The sequence below is a fragment of the Carettochelys insculpta genome, chromosome 16, assembly GCF_033958435.1.
Source record: "Carettochelys insculpta isolate YL-2023 chromosome 16, ASM3395843v1, whole genome shotgun sequence".
In the NCBI taxonomy this organism is placed as follows: domain Eukaryota; kingdom Metazoa; phylum Chordata; order Testudines; family Carettochelyidae; genus Carettochelys; species Carettochelys insculpta.
Window position 1 is genome coordinate 17958268 of NC_134152.1, and position 23355 is coordinate 17981622.

A 23355-nucleotide genomic window follows, 5' to 3' on the forward strand; every position below is an offset into this window, starting at 1 on the left:
TGGTGGTTTGGGAAATGCAAAGTGCTGTGTTTTTAAACTTTACAAAAGAATTAGCCAAACATTTTACAGATTTTTAACATTAACACAGAAAAGGAAATATCATCTGGTGGAAAGTGATAGTGTACTTGCCCTGAACTGAGCAGGCATGTAGCACTTTTTAGTTGTATGGTTTGTGCAGTATTTCTTTTAATAAAGGGAAAAAGGATTAATAGTTATTATACTACACACCTATTCTAATTTTCCATATAATCAGCATGGATTAAAAATTCTAAGCTACTGAAATAACAAAACGAGGAAAATGCTTCCTATAATTTTACAGATTAACATTCAATGTTGTTTTAACATACATTTTTCAGTTGATTTTATTAGTAAGTAACCATAGTCATGATATCTTTCTGAAATATTTTTCTTCCATGTTTTAAAAAGTTGATAGTAATTGCAACTTTTTCAAATAAAAATAACAGATGCCCTCCAGGGGTGTTTCAGTCTTTCTTGCTTTCCAAACTAAATTTGACATTTTATCTGCAATAAGTTAAAGTGGGAAACTGAGGCCAATTACATCTTACACTATAGAAATACTATTCTTAAACAATATTAATATTATTCTCAGTTATCTGGCCAATGTTTGGTTCATAAATTCTAAAATAGAAAATGCTCTGTGTAACTAACTAAAATGCTTCCAAAATCCAGAATACCATTTTGCTAAAAAATAGTTTTGCCAAACTCCCTTGTGCATTCACTCAGACAAGTAATTATCTTCCCCACAAGCCAAGAATATATCATTAATTTATTCCATTATCATCACTATTGGAAAGGTGACAAAGATATTCTATGTCTGGGCTAGTAAGGTTGACTATTTTGCAAGCCTGTAGTAAGTAAAAAAAACAAAACAAAACACCAAACCAAAAAAACTTCACTGCGACAAGTCCCTTGTCGGCCCCAGAGGTCCTGCACTTCTTGACAGAGTTTTGTTGTGTACCTCAGAGACTCACGGAGGCCCTTCCACTGCCTTGGGTCTTTCCAGAGGCAAGGGTCTCCGTTTACTGAGCCATCCTCTTCATAGGCGTGTCCCAAGTGGGGGAAGTTTCAAGACCCCTTTCCATCCACTAGGGTGGCTCTCTAGAGAAAGGGTGGGGGGAGCCTAGGCCTGCCCACTACTCTGGGTTCCAGCCGAGGGACCTAGATGGGAGACAGCTGATGAGGCTTTTCTCCTGCCCCAAACACAGCAGCCTTTCCCTGGGCCACTTCTCCCACGGCTTCCCTCTAGCACCTTCCCCCTGTACCTAGCTGAGCTGCTCCTCTCTTCCTAAACCTCAGTCCTCCAGCCTCTCTTTCTGGTCCGCTCCTCATCTCCTCCTCCCTCTCACCCTGGGGGAAATCTTTTATAGCAAACTAAGAGGCCTTAACTGGCAATAGGGGCCAGACTAGCCTTTTTGCTGAAGACTGATTCTTAATGAGCTCCACCTGTGAGCCTAGTTGGGGAACAAAAAGGCACTGATCCATCGCCCAATATATTTGCCTTCCACCAGGCTCTTGTAGTGTGCTGCCTCTGGTCTGCCACATCATGGTATAATAAGGTCACAAAATAGCAGTTCTTTTTCCTTTTATTAGGTGAGATTTCATGGGACAGACCCACTTCTTCAGACCATAGCCAGACCAGAACACTATGGTCTGAAGAAGTGGGTCTGTCCCATGAAAGCTCACCTAATAAACTATTTTGCTAGTCTTTAAAGTGCTACTTGACTGCTTTTTGTTTTGATAGTGTATAGACTAGCATGGCTTACTCTCTGTTATTATTTTTCCTTTTAGTTTATATTGCTCTAACATTAATATCTAAACCATCCCTGATAGACATCTATCTAACCTGTTCTTAAATATCTCCAGTGATGGAGATTCCACAACCTCCCTTAGCAATTTATTCCACTGTTTGACCGCCTTGACAGTTAGGAACTTTTTTCCTAATGTCCAATCTAAACCTCCCTTGCTGCAGTTTAAGCCCTTTGCCTCTTGTTCCATCCTCAGAGGCCAAAAAGAACAAGTTCTCTCCTTCCTCCTTGTGACTCCCTTTTAGATACCTGAAAACCGCTATCATGTCTCCCCTCAATCTTCTCTTTTCCAAACTAAACAAGCCCAGTTCTTTCAACCTTTTTTCATAGGTCACATTCTCTAGACCTTTAATCATTCTTGTCGCTCTTTTCTGGACCCTCTCTAGTTTCTCCACATCTTTTTTGAACTGCGGTGCCCAGAACTGGACACAATACTGCAGCTGAGGCCTAACCAGCGCAGAGTAGAGCGGAAGAATGACTTCTCGTGTCTCGTTCACAACACACCTGTTAATGCAGCCCAGAATCATGTTTGCTTTTTTTTGCAACAGCATCACACTGTTGACTCATATTTACCTTGTGGTCCACTATAACCCCTAGATCCCTTTTTGCTGTAGTCGTTCCTAGACAGTCCCTGACCATTCTGTATGTGTGAAAGTGATTGTTCCTTCCCAAGTGGAGCACTTTGCATTTGTCCTTATTAAACTTCATCCTGTTTACCTCAGACCATTTCTCCAATTTATCCAGATCATTTTGAATTATCACCCTATCCTCCAAAGCAGTTGCAACCCCTCCCAACTTGGTATCATCTGCAAACTTAATAAGCGTGCTTTCTATGCCAATATCCAAATCATTGATGAAGACACTGAACAGAACCGGTCCTAACACAGACCTCTGTGGAACCCCACTTGTTATACTTTTCCAGCAGGATTGAGAACCATTAAGAACTACTCTCTGGGTACGGTTATCCAGCCAGTTATGCACCCACTTTATAGTAGCCTTGTCTAAATTGTATTTGCCTAGTTTTTTTATAAGAATATAATGAGAGACCGTATCAAATGCTTTACTAAAGTCTAGGTATACCACATCTGCCGCTTCTCCCCTACCCACAAGGCTCGTTATCATATCAAAGAAAGCTATCAGATTAGTTTGACAAGATTTATTCTTTACAAACCCATGCTGGCTGTTTCCTATTACCTTACCACCTTCCAAGTGCTTGCAGATGATTTCTTTAATTACCTGCTCCATTATACCTTGAAGGTGGCAATAACGCCCTGGTCCATTAGCTGCATGATTGGCATTGTCTGAGGTGGCATGAAAAGAGCTCTGATGTTGGGATACAGGGCTCCATAGTCCAGGGCATAGGTACTAGCATTATCCAGAATCAGAAGAATCCTGAATGTCAAATGTTGTACCTGGCAATACTTTTTCATTTCAGGTCAAAGGAATCCATTAACGAGTCACAGAAAACTTGTCTTGTTATCCAGGCCTTTCTGTGTGATTTCCATATAATAGGAAACCGATATTTCACATTGTTCTTCATAGCTCATGGATTTTCATTTTCACAGACAGCAGTCACTTGAGCTTCTGGTCACCTTTAGCATTGCCCCGTACCAGCAGAGTTAGGCAATCTTTAGAGGCCTTGAAGTCATGAGCACTTTTTTTGGTTAATAATTTATATAAGTTCTGGATGACATCTATCTCCAATACAGAATCATCTCATCTGCATGAAAAACTTGGTGAAGGTCATAGCTGCCTCCATCAATCACTTTCTTAAGCATTTTTAAATCCATACCTCTTCTGGAACTGGTGATGCCATCCCCAGCTTGCAGTGAAAGTTTCCCTCAGCAGTCTCTTCTTCAACAATTTTTAAGTCCTCATACAAGCTGATGGTCTTCTCCTGAATCAGGGCGAGGCTCATCCAGGTACTGTTTTTATGCAGCTCTTCCAGCCACAGAGCCAGTATCCATTCTATTTTTCCATTTTAGCACTTCTTTGCTGCATAATCTCTACAGACAAATGCTTTGAAGCATGCTTCGCTTTACTCACAATATCCTCAGGATTCTTGATAATAGTACATACAGTCATTGGTGGCAGTCCAAGATGGCAAACAATATCAACAGAATGTTCGAATTTTTTACTGTGCTTTATAATTTCCAATTTTACATCCAAAATCACATTGTTGTGGCACTGTTCGCATTTACTAACTCCACTCATTCTGCTAGCATAGGCATTTGTTAGCCAATTACCTGGTGAGATACCATGTGTGCCCTTACTTCATCCAAGTCTTTAACTGCTAGGACAGACAGTCCCTTCGCAGTGGGCAGCCAGGGGTGGCTGACAGATGCCTCAAGGATTATCACCCAAGTCTTAACTGCTAGGACGGAAAGTCCCTTCACAGCAGGCAGCCAGGGAGGCTGACGGGTGCCCCAAGGGTTGTACTGAGAGCCTCCTTCACAAGAGCCTTTGACTGCTAGGACAGACAGTCCCTTTGCAGCGGGCAGCCAGGGAGGCTGATGGGTGCCCTAAGAGTCTGCCCCATGCAGGTGGCACGACTCAGCGCTCAGCTCACAGTACGCCTCACCAGTAACCATGCTAATACAGCCAAAACCGGCTGGGGTTCTTTATTTGTGTTCGGTTTGCACAGTAACAGGAGGAGTCAGGCTAAAACTTAAACAGTTACTATTTATTTGATAAGAAAGCTTAACTCTTATGGTTACAAGGTTTATGTTTCAATTCTTTGGTTACAAGCTAGCATATAACAAAGTAATTTAATTCACAGATCTATTATTAAATGCATGCAAAAGCAAAACACGTAGCAGGTATAATTCTCACCCCTGCGTTACCCGACTTGGTGTGGCCAGCGTCTTTCACTCAATCCCTCGGGAAGAAGAGTACGAGGAGGGCGTCCCCTGGGACCTCAGGAGGCAAAGACCTTCCTGAATTGGAGCTCACTTAGAGTGGGCTGCCGGACCCTTCTTTATACCCCTTGGGTCACGTACAATCTTCCTTATCTTAAAGATGCCAATTGTGTTAGATTGTCTCGTGATGCTAGTTCTCACAGGGGAGTTTCAGAGACTTAATTCACATCTGCGAGGTGGAGATAATTTAGACATTCTTTTCTCATGGGTGTGAGATGTAGGTATATCAATCACCGGTACTAGCCAAGGGCAGCCTGAGGCCCTGGTCATCTGCTAGCCCGTTTGTCTTTTGTTGTCTGGTTTCTGTCTGTCATTCAGGGTCATGATGAGGCAGCACATCTGTGCCCCTCCTGAAGCATCAAAGACTGTTCTCTCTCTCCCTTGTGATCCAAGGGTGGAGGTTCTGTCTGGCTACAGCATTATGCTTAGAACTCGTTTGTTTCTGACAAGGAGCTGAGGGAGATGTGTCAGAGAGCCACTTCCATTTGTTTCAGGTCTCTGCCAGTGCAAAAAGAGAAGTTACTCACCGTAGTAACGATGGTTCTTCGAGATGTGTCCCCGTGGGTACTCCACAATAGGTGTCGGGCTCGCCCCGGCACCGCAGGTCGGATCTTTTCAGCAGTTTCTGCTGGACCGCGCATGCGCCGGCGCGCGCCGCTCCCTTGCATGCTCCTGGCCGCGTGTGCGATCCAGTCCCCGCCAGTTCCTTGACCAACCGCCTCGGATGCTCCTGAAAAATACTAAACAGAGATCCGAAGCGGGGAGGATGGGCGGGTGGTGGAGCACCCACGGGGACACATCTCGAAGAACCATCATTACTACGGTGAGTAACTTCTCTTCCTCGAGTGTCCCCGTGGGTGCTCCATGATAGGTGACTACCCAGCACTAACCCAAGATAGGAGGTGGGTAATCGGTTTATGTGCAGCTTGTCCCCGAGAGGACTGCTGTCGAGAGATGGGTATCCTCTTGGAATACCCTGTGAAGGGCGTAATGTTTGGCAAAGGTGTCATAGGATGACCAGGTCGCCGCTCTGCAAATGTCTTTTAGCGCAATGCCCTTGAAAAAGGCTGTTGATGCCGCCACCGCCCTAGTGGAGTGAGCCCTAGGCGGGGCCAGTAAAGGAGTCTTTCTAAGTTTGTAGCACATTTTTATGCAGGATACGATGTGCTTCAATATTCTCTGCGAAGAGAGACCTTCTCCTTTTGATTTGGGAGCGAGAGAGACTAGGAGTCTATCCGTTTTCTGGAAGGACTTAGTCCTGTCTATATAGAAAGCCAGCGCCCTCCTCACATCCAGGAGGTGTAGGCGCGCCTCTCTGTTGGAGTAATGAGGCTTTGGATAAACGAGGGTAAAACTATAGGTTCGTTAATATGAAACTCTGAAGAAACTTTGGGAACAAAGGCTGGATGCAGCCGTAAGGTTACCGCCTCCTTGGAAATTACTGTGCAGGGTGGCGTTGCCATAACTGCCGCAAGCTCGCTCACCCTGCGAGCTGACGATTGCAAGAAGGAAGGTTGTCTTTATTGTAAGGAGACGGAGGGAAACCATGGCTAAGGGTTCAAACGGTGGTCCTGTTAGCACATTAAGCACCAGGTCCAAGCTCCACAAAGGTGGAAGCCGTTTCCGAGGGGGGTATAGGTTTACCAGCCCTTTGAGGAACCTGGTAACCATGGGATGGGCAAACACCGTCTGCCCTTCCTCTTCATGTCTGGAAGCCGATATAGCGGCAAGGTGGACCTTCAACGAGGATAGGGAGAGTCCGCCTCTCTTGGGGTCCAGTAAATACTCTAATATTACAGGTATAGGCGCAGCAAGGGGGGCTAATTGCTTGGTAGAACACCATGCCGTGAATCGAGTCCATTTTTGCTTATAGGGCTTCCTGGTGGAAGTCCTCCTGCTACTTTCTAGGGCTTGTTGCACTCCCTCCGTACACATGCTCTCTAGGGAGCTGAGCCATGGATTAACCATGCTTGCAGTCGCAGGCCTCAGGGGTGTGAATGCACTATGGACCCCTGGGCTTGCGTGAGCAGATCCGGCGCCACCGTAAGGGGCATTGGTGGACGGTCCGACATGCGCAGGAGTAAGTGGAACCATTGCTGTCGATCCCACCTTGGGACTACTAGGATCATTCGGGCTTTCTCTCTCCTGGTTTTCTGCAAGACTTTGTGGATAAGCACTGTGGGAGTAAAGGCGTAGAGCAGGGGGCCCCTCCACGAGATCGCGAATGCGTCCCCCAGGGACCCCCGTCCCAGTCCTGCCCTGGAGCAGTATTGTGGGCAGTTCTTGTTGTGTTGAGTGGCAAACAGGTCTATCTGGGGAAAGCCCCATACGTGAAAAAATCGGTCGTAGCAGATCGGAATGGATCTGCCACTCGTGTGTGAGTGCGAAGCGCCTGCTCAGCTGGTCTGCCTTCGCACTGTGAGTGCCTGGTAAATACGAGGCTTGCAAGGTTATATTGTTGGCGATGCACCAGTTCCACAATCAGACTGCTTCCGCACAGAAGGCACGGGACCGAGCTCCTTCTTGCCGATTTATATAAAACATGGTGGAGGTATCGTCTGTACTGATCCCGACTACTTGCCTTGTATATGGTCTCGAAAGTGTTTGCAGGCGTTGAACACTGCTCTGAGCTCCAGTATATTTATGTGCAGTGACTGTTCTGTGGAGGACCACAGTCCTTGCGTCACCTTTTCGCCCATGTGTGCTCCCCACCCTATGTGGGAGGCGTCGGTACTGAGAAAAACAGATATTTGTGGTTGGTGAAAGGGCACCCCTGTTAGCATGTTCTTGGGGCTCACCCACCGTTGCAGGGACCTGTGCACCTCTGTCGTGGGTGACACCACCATGTGGACGGTGCGTGCTGCCGGTTTGTAGACACTCGCCAGCCAGTGCTGCATGCTGCGCATATGCAATCTGGCGTTCTGTACCACAAACGTTGCTGCTGCCATGTGGCCCAGCAGCTGTAAGCACGTCAGAACCGGCACCATAGGGCTGAAGGTGATGACTTGCATGAGGGAACCAATGGCGCGAAAGCGGGCATCTGGTAGATAAACCCTTGCTGTGATGGAATTTATACGTTCCCCTATGAACTCTATGTCCTGTGCAGGGTCTATCTTTGATTTGCCAGATTGATGACCAGGCCCAGAGAAGAGAACGTGTCTGCTGTGATGCGTATCATGCGAAGTACCTCCTCCTTCGAGGCCCCTTTCAATAGGCAGTCATTTTTTTTTTTTTTCAGATATGGGAATATAAACATCCCCTGTCTGAGCAGGTAGGCTGACACCACTGCCAAGGTCTTGGTGAAGACTCTGGGGGCCGAGGAGAGGCCAAACGGCAGAACCTTGTACTGAAAATGTTCTTTGCCTACCATAAACCGGAGAAAACGCCTGTGAGCCGGGTGAATAGTTATGTGGAAATACGCGTCTTGTAAGTCGAGGGCTGCGAACCAATCTCCATCGTCCAGTGCCGTAAGTATAGAGGCGACTGTGATCATCCGAAAGCGTTGCTTGCGCAAGTACCGGTTGAGGCCTCGAAGATCTAGGATGGGCCTCCAGCCTCCTGTCTTTTTCTCTGTGAGGAAGTATCTTGAGTAGAACCCTTTCCCTTGGACTTGCTCCGGCACTCTTTCCTCTGTCCCTATAAGGATAAGATGGTCTACCTCCTGCTTGAGTCTCACTTCGTGGGAGGCGTCCTTTAGGTGGGGTCTGGGTGGAGGTCGTGGCGGTGGGAGCGACTGGAAGGGAATCGCGTAACCCGCGGCTATGATCTCCAGTACCCATTTGTCTGTGGTGATCTTTTGCCACTGGGCGTAGAATGGTCGGAGGCGAGGGTGGAATAGTAGCTTCGGATGACATTGCGCGATGGTAGTGATAGTGCAGCCCTCGATCTGTGTGTCAAACTTGTGGCCTTTGGCCCTGCCCCGAGGACGCACGGCTCTGTTGAGAACATTGCCTGGGAGTTCTGTACTGTTGGTGCTGTTGATGTCGCCCTTGCTTGTAGCCCCTGTGGTACTGGGGACGCTGTGGTTGATACTGCAAACAGCTTCTGTGTGTCAAAGGGGAGATCAACGATCTTTGCCTGCAGATCCCTCGGGATACCCGATGTCTGGAGTCAGGACTCCCTGCACATGACCACTGCTGTAGCTGTTGAGCGTGCTGCCGTATCCGCTACGTCTAGGGCAATCTGAACTCCTGTCCTCGAGGCTGCGTAGCCTTTCTGCACGATGGCCTTGAGCACCGGCTTCGTGTCCTCTGGAAGCGAGTCCATGAGGGAAGTCAGCCTGGAGTAGCTGTCGAAATTATGGTTCGCTAGATGAGCTGCGTAATTCGCCATTCTCAACAGTAGGGTAGAGGAGGAGTAGACCTTTCTGCTGAACAACTCTAGTTTCTTGGCATCTTGTCCGTTCCCCCTGTCTTGTACTGAGAAGTTTTCGACCTCTGTTGAGACAATTCCACCACCAGAGAATTTGGTTGCAGGTGGCTGAACAGGAACTCCATGCCTTTCGTCGGGACGAAATACTTCTTATCCGCTCTCTTGTTTATAGGCGGAGTGGACGCAGGGGTCTGCCATTTTGTGGTGGCAGACTCCATGATTGCTTCATCAGCGGAATAGCTATTTTGGAAGAAGCCGGAGGTCTCAGGTTTTTAAGGAGCTTATGGTGTTTCTCCTGCACCTCTGCTGTTTGGATGCCTTGCGTGAAGGCCACCCTTTTAAGCAGCTCTTGGAACTGTTTGAGATCGTCCGGAGGACGGACGTCCCCTGGGGCCGTGGCCTCGTCAGGGGAAGATAGCGAGGAACCGCTAGGGTAAACCTCTCTGGACCCCTCTGGATCCTGTTGACGGTGATACATCCTCTCACTAGATAATTGCGAGGGAAAATCTCGGGGTTTCAGAATCAACTCCCCCTGAGATATCTGCGTTTCCGTCCCCGTCCGCGATTGCCCTCGGGGATATTGAACCGTCTGGGGGGATTTGTCCCTGGGAGTATGCCTATGGTGTCTATGCCCCGCGTGATAGGGGCGACCATAGCAACACGGGCACTGTTCCGGAGATGGAGACCTGGACTACTCTGGAGGCGCATACCCCCTGCGTCTGGGGGAGCAAGATCGTCTGGGTGATTGAGACAATGGAGAGACTGATTTGTGGCAGTACTCCAGGGGTTCAAAGCCCAGGAAGGGCGATGGTGGTCCGAGCCATGGTGATGCTGGCTGTAGGAATGGGGATGGGGCTCAGGGTATACTGGAGGTGACCCCTGCCGCCTCAATTGGAGTCCGCAGCATAAGTGGAGGGCTTAGAGCGAGTAGCCCTGCAACCCTGTCTGGAGAAGGGCTGCGGTGCCGGGTTTTCTGGTCTGCCTTTCCCCTCCCCTGTGGGGCTGGCTCCGTCCCTTTCCAAGTCAGGGATCTCGGCCCCGCTGTCTGCGCCGCACTCGGCACACTCCGCTGCGGTGCTGTGCGGGTGGTCTCCCCCGGTGCCTGCAGGCCGCGTGCCTGCAAGCTCTGCACCGCCGGTTCCCCGGGGGTTCGGTGCCGCTAGCTGCGGTGCCGCCGGTTCCGGCGCTTGCCTGGCTGCCACCCTGCCCGCGGTGCGGGGCGGCTGTTTGATTATCGGAGGCTCAGCCTCTGCCACATGCATCTCCGCGCTGCCGCCGCTCAGCTCTGACTGTGGCTGGGGCTATGCGCTCCACCCGTCCTGCTCGCTGTGGCTGCCGGCAGGGATCAGGTTGGTGAAAGCTTCCTCTGTTTTTGCGCTGATGGGGTTAGGGAAGCAGCTTCCCTTTTATGGGCCCCTGCGGGTCCCTCCCGCTGAGGCCGCTCCAGCATGTCTGGCTGGAGAGCCTTGTCAAAGAGCAGCATTTTCAGCCGCATCTCCCTGTCCTTCCTTGCTCTGGCTGTGAGCTTTGCGCAGAAGGAGCATTTCTGTGCCCATCGGAGGCCGGCATCGCTTCGCGGCATGACTCACACTTTTGAATCCTGAAGAGGACATTGTGGTGAGTCTTTGAGTTGTTAATCGGGTACTTAGCACCTTCTCTGTGCCTTTTCCCCTCTCGGACTCAGCCTGCCGCGGCAGGAGGCCTAATGGCCTTACGTCCCCGGGCCTCCGCTGCTCCGCTTGCTACTAAGGCTGTAAAACTTTACTTTTTACTCTCTTTTGTTTTTTTTTTTGAAAGCAATAACAAGCTAACTTAAGCTAAAGACTGAAAAAGAAGCTCTAAACACTTTAAAAACATTGAATACGCTAACTCTGGCCGTAGCCTGAGCCGATTCCGTCTGCAGCCGATGGCGGTTTAAAAGGAACTGGCGGGGACCGGATCACGCACGCGGCTGGGAGCGTGCAAGGGAGCGGCGCACGCCAGCGCATGCGCGGTCTGGCAGAAACTGCTGAAAAGATCCGACCTGCGGCGCCGGGGCGAGCCCGACACCTATCGTGGAGCACCCACGGGGACACTCGAGGAAGAACATGAATTAGGTGGGTGTGCACATGGGGAACATAAGGATGGAAATGCGGAAAATGTAAGGACATGAAGAGGAAACGTTCTCCTTTTTGGCAGTGACAGAAATGAGTACTATATCTAGGGCCCCTTTTCATCTCAAGAGATGGTGGGTAGCAGCAATGGTGAGGATATATGGGCAGTGTTTGAGTCTACAGCTTCCTCTCATGGCTTATCCACCCAATATTGGTTTTGCACGGTTGATTGCAATGACCGCATGTCAGTCTATTTCCGAATTCTTGAGTCTAAGAGCTTTTCCTTCTAAGACAAAGTTCTTTTGCATGGCTTGCACATATACTAGCAAAGGATGATGTGCCCTGTCACAGCAGTCTTCACCAGGTATTTCGATGTAGATTCCCAGGATTTTGGACTGATGTTGAACTTTTTCATGGTGTTTTTGCGTGCATCCTTGAATCTTAGCTTCAGTTCACTGAAGAGGATTTCTTTGGGAAGACATTCCTCACCCATTCTTCTCACATGACCAAGCCAATGTAAGTCTTCTACTGTTGAGCATTGCTATGAGGCTGCATATGCCAGATCTTGACAGAAAATCTACATTTGAAACTTTATCTTGCCAGTTGATATTCATCATTCTCCGCAGCAGCAAAGATGGAAGCTGTTCATTTTTTTTCTCTTGGTTTGAGTAGGTGGTCCATTTCTTAGAACCATATAGCAGGACACTCAATACACATGCCTGTTAGATTAGTATCTTTGTTTTCACTGTCAGCTTAGGATTGTTCCAGGCACTTTTTGTAAGTCTGCCAAAAATAGTCGCTGCCTTCCTGATTCTGATGTTCAGTTCTTCGTCTGTGGATAGGTTTGTGGTGACAGTAGATCCAAGGTGACAGAACTGCTGAACCACACTTAATGGGCTGTTATCCAGAATGACACTGAGTGCTAAGTGGGGAGATATACATGTGAACACCCTGTATTTGGAGAACCTACTTTGACATAATTAGTGCTTGTGCAAAAAGGACAGGCATATATATTGTTGTTCACTGAATGCAAGTTGTAAACTTAATACCTTCCCTGCCTGACAAAACTAACTGAACCAAAACAATGGTTATACTAAACACAGCTATTTACATCTATTTACATGGAAGGAGCTAGGGAATTGTGGCACAGCAACAGGTACTTCATTACAAAAATGGAACAGCCACCGCAAGCTGTAAGAAGAGAACAGAGGGGTGCTGAGTTGCCTGGGTCATACATAGGCTTCACATAGGTGCCATTCCAGGGGGCTACCTGGACAACCTGGCTGGGTAGTTGCTAGGGAAAACTTTCTGACACCCATGCACACATGTGCACATACATCTAACTCGAACAAATACAAGCAAGCACTCGAAGCACAGAACATTAGTCCATCTACTCTGAACTTCTGCATATCTTCCAGTCATTGGCTCTTGTTTTGTCATTCTTTGCTGGATTAAAGAGCCCATTAGTACCCAGCATCTTCTGCCCAGGAAAGCATTCTTACACTGTAATCCACTCACCTCTCAATCTTTTTTAAAATAAACCAAACAGTCTTTTTTAAGAAAAATAAAACCAGAGGCTCTCAACCTTTTCAGACTACTGTTCTACTTTCAGAAGTCTGATCTGTCTTACGTACCTTTCCACCCTCATTGCTTATAATATCAGACCTAAAAACAGAAAAATGTCAGAGAACAGTATAATAGAAAAAATTGGTTACATTTTTACCATGTAATTATAAAATACATCAGTTGGACTACAAATACTGTACAGGTTGAACCTGTACAACCCATGACTCCCAGGCTCAGCAACTGGACCACCGAGTTCTGGCAGCTGGGACTCAGACAGCAAGAGGCTCTGTGGCTGGGAGCCCTGCCAGGGTCTGGAATCCAGCCAGTGCAGGTGGCAGCAGGGCTGCAGCCCATCCAGGGTTGGCAGACAGGACCGCAGTCAGATCACACAGCCCGAGTGAGACAGACTGACAGACGCGTCTGGCAGCCCAGGAAAGGTGGGTGGGCAGCATTTGAGAGTCCATCTGCGGTTGGTGGCAGTACAGCCCTGAGTGGAGCCGGTGACAGTGGGGTAGAGGGCTTAAGCTGGGCAGGCAGCCAGAAGCCAGGCCAGGGCCAGCAGCAGTGGGGCCAGCAGCCAGCTGAGGATGAAGGCCCAGTCAACTGGGGCTGGAAGTGGAGCCAGTTTGGGGGCTGGTGGCCAGATCTGAGGGTGGAGCTGAGCACAGGAACTGGAATTAATCTTCTGTGGTCCAGCAAACTCCCTCCATTTGGACTGGTCAGGTTCCGAGGATGTTGGACCAAGCGAGTCAAGCCTGTATGCACATTTTAGTTTATAGTACATTGATCAATATAAATGAGTCAATGTCAATACACAATTTTAGTATTTACTGACCCTACTGGTGCTTTTTATGCAACTAGTTGTACAACTAGGCAAATATCTAGATAAACCGAAGTATTCCCAGGAAGACCTCTGCATACTCATGGTTGAGAACCACTGAGCTAAAGTAAACTTCCCCATTTTTTTCCAGTCTTTGCACCATGTGTGGCATTTTTTCTGCACTCTCCAAATTTTCAATCTCCTTCCAAAGATATTCCTGCATACATAATTCTACAATCAGTCTAACCCAGCGGTTTTCAACCAGTGTGCCATGGCTGAATTTGTCAATTTCCTCTTGCTGTGGCTCTTTGCAGAGCCACCACGGAGGGTTGGGGGTGACTGATGACCCCGCACCAGCTGGGCCTCAAGACTGCCTGAGTCCCAACTGGCACTGGGTTTGTCAATTCCACCCTCCCCCAATCACAGTGGCTCTTTGCAGAACCACCATGAGGGGAAATGCTGACCCCACAGGACATCATTCACTCTGGGAGGCAGCTAAAGTGCTGTTTCCCGGTTTGAACAAGCTGGAGGGGAGCTCTGGCAAGGGGGACGGAAGGAGGGAGGTAGCCTGTTGGAACTGGGACATGGTTTAAATGCCATGTCCTGGCTCCAATGGGCTGGAGGGGAGGGGAGGGGAGAGCAGCCTGCTTTCAGTGGTTACTTTTTTATTCAACATCCCTAGCATGGCATTGAGGAGATTTGAAAATGTGTCTGTGCTCACTGTGTAAGACAATGTCTATGGTGGTTTTGAAACATTAATGCATTTGATCCTTGTTTAGCTTGTTGTATGCACTACTACGTTGCAAACCTTTCCAGTAAGACTGTAACCATAGTAAATGTAAGTAAATGCGACACTTATGAACATTTGATTCAGCTGAAAAAAGAGGGTGTGCCATGGAATTGTCTTATTGAAGGGTGCTGTGTTACTGAAAAAATTGGGAACCACTGGTCTAGCCAATGCCATATAGAGAGAAAATTCAACTCCTTATTCCCAGTCATGAGTCCTCTGCTAATATAGCCAAAATTGCATAACACATTCATCCTCTAATCAAGCGCTGCTCCTCCAGCCTAATTCCTTAATGTGGGGCTATCACACTAATTAGTCTTTTCTGAGCTTCCTTATCTCTTTCAGGGCTGGTGTGGGGAACACACACTTTCAGAGAGACTCCCAACTTTGTTGGTTTGTTCTTAGAAATAGTAAATTAGTTGTTCAAGAGACACACTTAAGAAAACAAAAGGAAGAATGAGATAAGGAGAGAAGAGGTGAAGATGAGGGAAACAAACACAAGGCAAAGTGGGGGCAGTGAGAGTTCGGAGAAAATAGAGATTTGAAAAGTACAGAGTATCTGGGGTGCAAATACATGAGCAGAAAAAGACATAAATAATGCTGCAGAAGTTCTTGAGTCTCACTTTGCTACCACTAGTAGTGAGGGAAAGGACTGCTGGGCAATCCTTCCAAACAAGAGACTTTCAGAGAGGGACCTTGGCTTTCAAATATGACATGGAATGCGGGCCATATAACAAGACTCAGTTATTATGTGCTCTACAGAGCACTTCTGGCATGGTGCTATGAGATCAAATTGACAATAGCCACATGTAACATCACTAGGTTGCAGCTGTGAGGAACCAAATGCCAAACAGCTCCCTCACACTGTAATAATCTTCTTCATTATTCTAAACTGACGTCAAAAAGCAGTGCTCAGATAGATCACTACTCTGGATAATTCAAACATGCTTACAAAGTATTTCATACTTCAGCTACTTTTATTTAATTTTAAACCCCATCTAATGCTGCTTCTATGTTAAATTAACTGGGGAACCACTTGCCAGTCATTGCATTTGTGGTCCTTGGTCTTCAACATTACCTGTGGGTGCAGAGCACCTACTAATTTTTCCCTGTGGATGCTCCAGCCCTGCAGCATCCACACAATGCCTCTAGGTTCAACTCATGATTTTTCATTTCTTGATGCTGGCAATACTGACATTATTGCCTCACATGCAAAAGTCAGCAAAGATTCTAGAACAGGTTGTCAGAAGAGGAAAACAGAAAACAGAGATCCAGCTGTGGAAAGGAAATGAAAATCAGATTGTAAATAGATATAAAAATATTTCAAGGTTTTTATTCCAATTTATTCTTGAATTGTAAGCAAACCAAAGAGGAGTTGCTCATAATATTCTCCCTATTCAATCCACTCTCAAAAAATGTATCTTTCTTTATTGGCTATGGAGCCCATATTTGTAAACAGAGTTTGAGAGACACCTGCACACAGGAATGACTAGATGTCTAAAACGTTCAGTTTTAAACACAAAAGTGCATGTCACCTGGTTGTTACCAAGGAAACAGGATCACTGCTGTAATGACCCAAAACTTTACCTGATTGAATGTTCTATTTTAGAGAAAAAATTTAACCTACTCCTAGACTGCTAGAAGATAAGCATGTTACAGCAGTAATCTACATGGGCTACAAAAAATCCTTCCTGCCAGAGGCAGGGATACTGCTGTGTTCATTTACTAGCAAGGGGAACAGGATAAAGAGAGAGAAACATGTTTTGCCAGGAATGACAACCATTCATTTCTCCTGACTGGTCTGTCTTTTATGACTAATCCCCTTTATTACTAGAAGAGAAAACTAAAAAAAAAAAGCCCATGTTATAATGCCTGGGGTCACAACCAACATAAACATACACAAAAAGCAATTGACCATTGTATACAACTAAACACGATGATTTATCACAACTCAGGATGGGCCTGATTTTTCTTAAGTAGGAGTATGATGTGTCAGGCCGCATGATAGACACACTGTACAAGCTGATGGGCAAGCTTTATGCACAGTATTGAATACAGAAAAAACAAGCTTAGGTGCAGCACTTATTTTCATAATAGGCAAAGTGGCATTCTCACTTTCCCAGGGGGCACAGCCCCTAATTTGAAAAAGGAGAGGGAAAAGAATCTAAAAGACACACTTGTAGCAAAAACATTACACTTAATACCAAGTTTTAAGATGGCACCTTGAGGAGCCCTGTAAGAAGTTTGCTGTAATACTGAATATCATTTTTTTTTGTTTTCATTTTATTTCTAGTTCCTTCCGTTTACAGTGGAAAAAAAAAAAGAGATAGACACCGAGTACGTTTCCCCTACTTGATTTAGAATCTTATTAGTAACTATCTAGCTTTAAATTTTTGCCCTAAAGACCTCAAAGTAAAAGCACTCTCTAGAGCACTGCTAGTATATTTGTAAATACAAGAGCCACATACTTTTCTTGCTACATGTCAAGAAATGTATATACATAGTGCCAGCATTGCCTGATTTTGTTGTTTTTTTTCCTGATACAACACGAAGCAAGCATTTCAATCTTACTCACAGGGCAACTGTGAAAGCTGATAAGCCCTCGAGTGTTCCCAACTCTTGGCTGGAGAGCGTGTAAGTACTTTATGTGCTAAATTATTGCCTTCATGAGCCCTGTAAAGGTAGCTTTGCATACAGAGAAGCTTGACTGAATCTACTTGATGGGAATATATTCATAAATACCCATGATTTAACTATTCGTGAGGATTGTTGAACAATTCATAGCAATTAACTCTGCAGAGCTAAGTCTTATTGTAGTTATTTAGATGCTAATCTACTTTAAAAGTCATATTGCTTGCAACTGAAATGGATTTTTGCCTTACACTAAGCTGTAATATCAAATGAGAGATTTTATAATGAAAAAACTTGCAGTATTATGCATCTACTTAATGCTAGTTTGATAGAATACCAGCAAGAGCAAGCAACATTCACTCAAGCATGTTATGTGAGGTGTCTTTGATCAGAAACTGTGACAAGGTCAGGTGTTTCTTTAAGACTAGATCTGAAGGACTGATTCTATATATAAAAAAACCATAAGCATAACACAGGGAAAAAAAGCTTTGAATTTTATTTATCCTGGATGTTAACATACTTCAGCACAAAAATGCCTTAAAACAGCAGTGTCCAATAGGAATTCAAAGATCGCCACCCTTGTGGTTGTTGTATTTTCCACATTATTAAATAAATATCTAAATAAATGCACTCCCCCTCCCCCAGATCCAAGCTCCCCCAGAGCCACACACTCTCAGTACCCCCTTTAAATAAATACCCTCCCCCTCCCCCAGAGCCAGGCACCATCACCTCTGTCCCGTTCTAATTCAATGCTGGTTACTCACCGGAGCTGCCGCCGCCATGCACTTGTTTCACCAAGTGGTGGGGAGCACGCACAGAGTGGGTGGATGACACACCCCACATGCAGCTCGCAGGAGGAGTCGCATTTAAAGGCTCCAAGAGCTACATGAGGCTTGGCCACTCCCATATTTGCCACAATGCAGTGTCCTATTCACCACATGTGGTGAGTGGTGAATGTCTTGGACACTGCAGCCTTAAAATACTGCATACATTTAAAAAGAAGTATGGATTAGCTTCAAACCACTATGGCTATACTCTGCAATAGTGACCTGAATGCTATAGAAGTTTTTTCGGTGTAATGTAAAGGTAGGAGAAGGTATCAAGAAATTCACAGGAGTCTTAGCTTCCAAAAGTTCAAATTCTCTCTATCACCAGGAAAATATACCTCCTGACATAAGAGGTGCATCTGCACTAGCCGGCTACTTCGAAGTAGCTGGCACAATGTCGAAATAGTACGTGTCGTGTGTACACGTGCCATGAGCTATTTTGACGTAGAAATCAACGTTAGGCAGCGAGACGTTGAAATCACTATTCCTATCCAAAGATTGGAACAGTGCCCTACTTCAACATTCAACATTGAAGTAGGGCGTGTGTAGACAATCCGCGTCCTGCTACATTGAAATAGCGGGGTCCTCCATGGTGGCCATCAGCTGAGGGGTTGAGAGACGCTCTGTCCAGCCCCTAGCGAGCTCTATGGTCGCCACGTGCAGCAGCCCTTAGCCCAGGGCTTCTGGCTGCTGCTGCTGCTGCAGCTGGGGGTCCATGCTATGTGCACAGGGTCTGCAAACGGTTGTCAGCTCTGTGGATCTCGTGCTGTGCAGGCCGAGTGTGTCTGGGAGGGGCCCTTTAAGGGAGTGGCTTGGGGCTTTGCTGGCCCCTAATTTCAACGGGGAGCGCTTGTGTGTGTGTGGACACTCCGCATTTCCTTCCAGGGAGGCTCCTTTCAACATTGAACGTCGATGGCACCAGCTCTGGAGGATGTGTAGGTGATACATGTTGAAGTAGCCCATTTCGATGTTCTTACGTTGAAATAGACTATTTCAATGTATTGTGCAAGTGTAGATGTAGCCAACGTGTTTTATATGATTACAGCACATAGTTCAAGTGCACTATTCAGTACAGTTTTAAACAAGACAACTTTTTGGAATCTTCTGAAAACAAGAAACTTAAAAGCATACAGGTTTCTTTCAGAAAATGTGAACTTAATTATGGAAAGTGGGGCTGCCTGTGATGTGTTAGAAACAAATGGCTTCTAGAAAGGGATTTGCCCATTCATTTGCTAAAATCCACATGCATCTTTGTTTAAATGCAGAGGTATTTTCTAAACTACTGTACAAGTCATCTAAGTGGCTGCTCTATGCCTAGCAGAACTGGGGGAAAAGGATTTGTACAAAAATATTAAAAATGCAGTTAGGAACAAAGAATAGTGCTGCAGTAAGATGGACTCTGATGGACAAAAGCAGAGGACAATCTGTAGCACTGACAGTAATCAAGAAGTTCAAAATTATAATAATATAAATTAAGGCTCTGATATAGCACTGAGAATACTCAAGCTCCATATGGGCCTAAGGACTGCCTGTGTATGTCTCACTGCAGGAGTTCAGCCTTTATCACTCCTGAAGCGTGACAACATATTTTTTGCCTCTGAGTATAAAAGAAAAATGATTTTTTTTAATTTGATCTTACAAACATAATTCATCAACACCAAACCTGCTTTTGTAACAATGCCTGCAAGACACAGAAGAGCTAATTTGATAAACATCTCAACAATCTTATGGAAGAAACCAATAATAAAATAAACTACTTCAGTTCTTGAAAAACACCAGATATATAGCTTTGCCGTATTCAGTTATATCACTGTGCAATCCACTTAATTTTTATGATGTACTGGAACAAAGATGAGATCAAATGGTTACATGGCTTATATCACATGGCTTATCTGTTTTTGGTCAAACAAATCAGAAAACATTCACAGGAAATATTCCAGTTTTAATGAGTTGAAAATATGGGAACATATGAAAAAGAGATACTTCAGAACTGATCATCATGTCAAAATCTCAGAATGTTATACCTCATTTATCAAATGACATAAGAAAAGCTGGGTATGCGTGTGATTAAATTATATAAGAAATAAGAAATTTGTTTAACAACATGAAACTAAAGTATTTCCACAATTGCAAGAACAATAAAAGTTATGACAGGGATTTTGTATCATCCTACAGTTATTCGTTAAGAAAAACATGAGAATTGGAGCTATTTCAAATGAGAGTTTTCCTCTGTAGAGGATTATGTAAGACAAATAATTAGATTTCTGTTAGAATATAAAAAAATAGAACACTATATGTGCTATTTTTCCATAAAGTGTTGCAGGGCAATAAGCCCAGTGAGAGCAAGTCTGGGCCCAGGGCAGAACAGTCAGTGGGTCCTCATGCATATGCAAGCTCCACCCATATGGACATGATCTAGCTGACATTTGGGCATGACTGCACCTGCACAGGCTGTTGTTTCCACAAGTCTGCCCAGCTGCCTTCTCCGCTGCGGGTATCATCCACCCCGCACATGTCTAGGAACTCTGCTGCCTGCCTAGGTAATCCAGGATCCTTTAAATCTCCTGGATCCCTGGGCAATTGCCTCCTTTACCTCCTCCATGGGTGGGCCTGCAAGGAAATATCGACAACATGAGATGAAGGGAGATGGGAAGATCAGTAAGGGGGGAAGAGAGATGAACCAGGTAATTTCTCCGGAAAACTGAAATGACTATGAGTAACACAGGTTCCCCTTCCTGAAGGGAATATGAATGAGAAATTTTGATTAGCCATTTTCACATTCCAGTTTTACCAAATGACAGAGAAACAAAGTTCTCATCAAAATGCTGTCCTGGATGACTTATGGCATTGTTCCAAACTGAAGGACTTTTGGTCTCTTGTAGGAATTACTGAAGAGATATACCACCCAAATTCCTCTTCCTAAAGTCTAAGAAAGTACCCCAAACTGCTGAAACTAAACAAAGAGAAATACCCATTTAAATCTCAGTGTGATATACATCATCATGCTAGTCCCAGTCCTAGAAGCAAACTGAGAGTGTGGACAGACCTCTAAACCTGAACGAGGCCAACTTAAATTCAATGGAGGGATATACGGGCAAAGTGAGGATCACCCACTTAGATTGCCTTACAGGATCGAGGCCCACAAATACAAAAATAAACATAAGCTACAGAAATGAAGTTGACAGGAATGGAAAAAAAAAAAGAGGAGAAATGGAAAAACTCACTGCCCCCCTCTTCTAAAATATTAACTGAACTATTTGAGGAAAAACAGAAGACCAAGCGGGATGAAATGATAAAAAATATCACTGATAAAACTCTAAATATCCATATGCATTCTGATGACTTGTTTATTCTGTTCAATCCTGCTTAATCTTTTCTATTGCTTATCCTTTCAACAAACATGCAAAAATGTGTCCATAGCTTTGTTCTTCTTTGACAAAATATTAATAACTATGGATATTACTATTTCTGAATAAAAATTGCCATTCTGAGCTCTATTTAGTTATACTTTGACCCCACCAATTTCTGCAACTCAGCATGTTTAGCACTGTATTCAGACTCAGGAGACATCTCCAATTTAATGGCTCTTTGGACTTTGAATGCTATTGATATTAAGAACAACGAGGAGTCTTATAACACCTAAAAGATTAACAGATTTATTTAGGCATAAGCTATCTCAGACAAATCTGTTAGTCTTTAAAGTGCCACAGGACTCATCCTTGTTTTTGCAGAGATAGACTAACATGGCTACCCATCTAAGAATTAATATTAATAATACTGTATGGACTAGACAAGTCCCAGGATATCAATTTATAGAGAAGAAATCTCTATGGTTGCACTGACTATTTAGATACACTCACTCAGTACTGCCACTGAAGGAATAAGCAATTCCTCATAGTATAACACAATAATGAAAAAAAATGCAGCTACAGTAGACAATATGTACTTTCCAGTTCTCTGAAATGCTAACAGAGCACAGTAATATGGGGAGAAGATTTTTAGGTTATTTATGGATGGGTCTTGTTCTATACTGGATCCACTTATTGATGGCTCTGGGTTGAAATGGGAATTTCATTTACTTTCTTTAGGGTGTTGCATACTTGCTAGGTAAGTGAACTATTTTAGATTATGGAGGCAATAATCTGAATAGCTGGTCTATGTAGGGCTTTTGCTGGGTCAATTCACAAAGTGTAGGCATTACTTAAACCAAAAAGCTTAAAAAAGAAAACACCTCTAAAAGATGAAAGATAAAGAAATCTGATCTTGAAATCTGATCAATCGAATAGGAGCCAATAAACACTTTGACTACAAGACAAGTTTGATATTTATTGTTGGGGGAAAAAAAGAAGGAGGTGTCAAAGATTTTGAATGCTGACAAATAAACTCTGATAAGGATTCATGACTGCATTCTCTGGTTAATTCAACTCTGGGCAGCTATTAAGACACGCTGTATTGCAGGGATAAAAGTTTTAATCGCTTGGGGAAGTATGTGCCAAGTTGAAGAGAAAGAGGGAGAACTCATTAGTTTGAGTCCAACACTTCCCTTAGGCACCTCTGTAGAGGATGCATACATGAAGAGCTTCCTAATTTTGCTACTCTGGAGAAAATGAGCTTGTTGCTCAACAGGTTAGCCTGTTATCTGCAAAGTCAAGAACTACAACCTTGTGCAGAGTCTTCATTTTTAATAGACAAAGACTCATTGCAAGGACAGTGAAACTTTCATTTTTAGAGAACCAAAAATATTACCACTAATGGTATTGTTAGCCTGGGCTCAGGGAAAAATGGTTACTCTCCTTGTTATTGTTGTTCTTTGAGATGTGTTGCTCACATCTATTCCAGTTAGGTATATGCACATTGCATGGCTGTTGTAAATTTTTACCCTAGTGACAACCCACTGGGTCTGCTCTGCAGTCTGCAGAGTGATGTTGGTATGGCACTCTATAAACGATCCTGTGAACCCAACCAGTCCTTGGTTCCAGGGGGCTCACAAAGACAAACAGACTTGCTTCTCCCAAATGGAAGATCAATATAGGTGCCAGGTGTACTTTAAGGGAAGAAGTCACTAGCCCTTTGTGTTTAAGTGACATGACATACTCCAGCACAGCAGGAATGGATGCAGAAGTGGAGTTGGTGCAGCACTGGGAGCACCAGTACTTGAATTATTTCCACTTTGCCAGATACGTGGCTCTAATGGAAGGTTTGCTGCTGCTAAGGAGTACAAGTCTAACCTGCTCTGAACAGGCCCACTCTGCTTGGTTCAACCACGAAGCCTCCAGGCTGTCAGGTAGAGTGATGCACCCATGGTCCTGGGTGAGGACATCTAGGGGAGGGCAGCTGAACTGGCAGTTAAATTGACAGGTCCAGCAGTGTGGGGTAACAGCACTAGAATGGCCATGCCTGGGCCACCAGAAGGACGTCCACCTTGTCCTGGAGAATCCTGAGGAGCACCTTGTGCACCAGTAGAAATGTGTACTGCAGAAAGCCACTCCCTAAGACCAGGAAAGAATTAACAGTAA

General features: G+C 45.1%; 1 protein-coding gene across 3 annotated transcripts in view; it reads right to left on the reverse strand.

The window, feature by feature from the left end:
- SNX29 (sorting nexin 29) overlaps positions 1-23355 on the reverse strand; it is a 487403-nt gene that overhangs the window by 52278 nt on the left and 411770 nt on the right. Inside the window, exon 21 of one of the 3 annotated variants that reach the window (XM_075010434.1) lies at positions 20217-20449. The exons of the other annotated variants lie outside the window; for them this stretch is intronic. Coding sequence (XP_074866535.1) covers positions 20395-20449 — 55 coding nt within the window. The 3' untranslated portion in view covers positions 20217-20394. Of the gene's footprint in view, positions 1-20216; positions 20450-23355 lie in introns of those variants that run through there. 3 annotated transcript variants of the gene reach the window in all.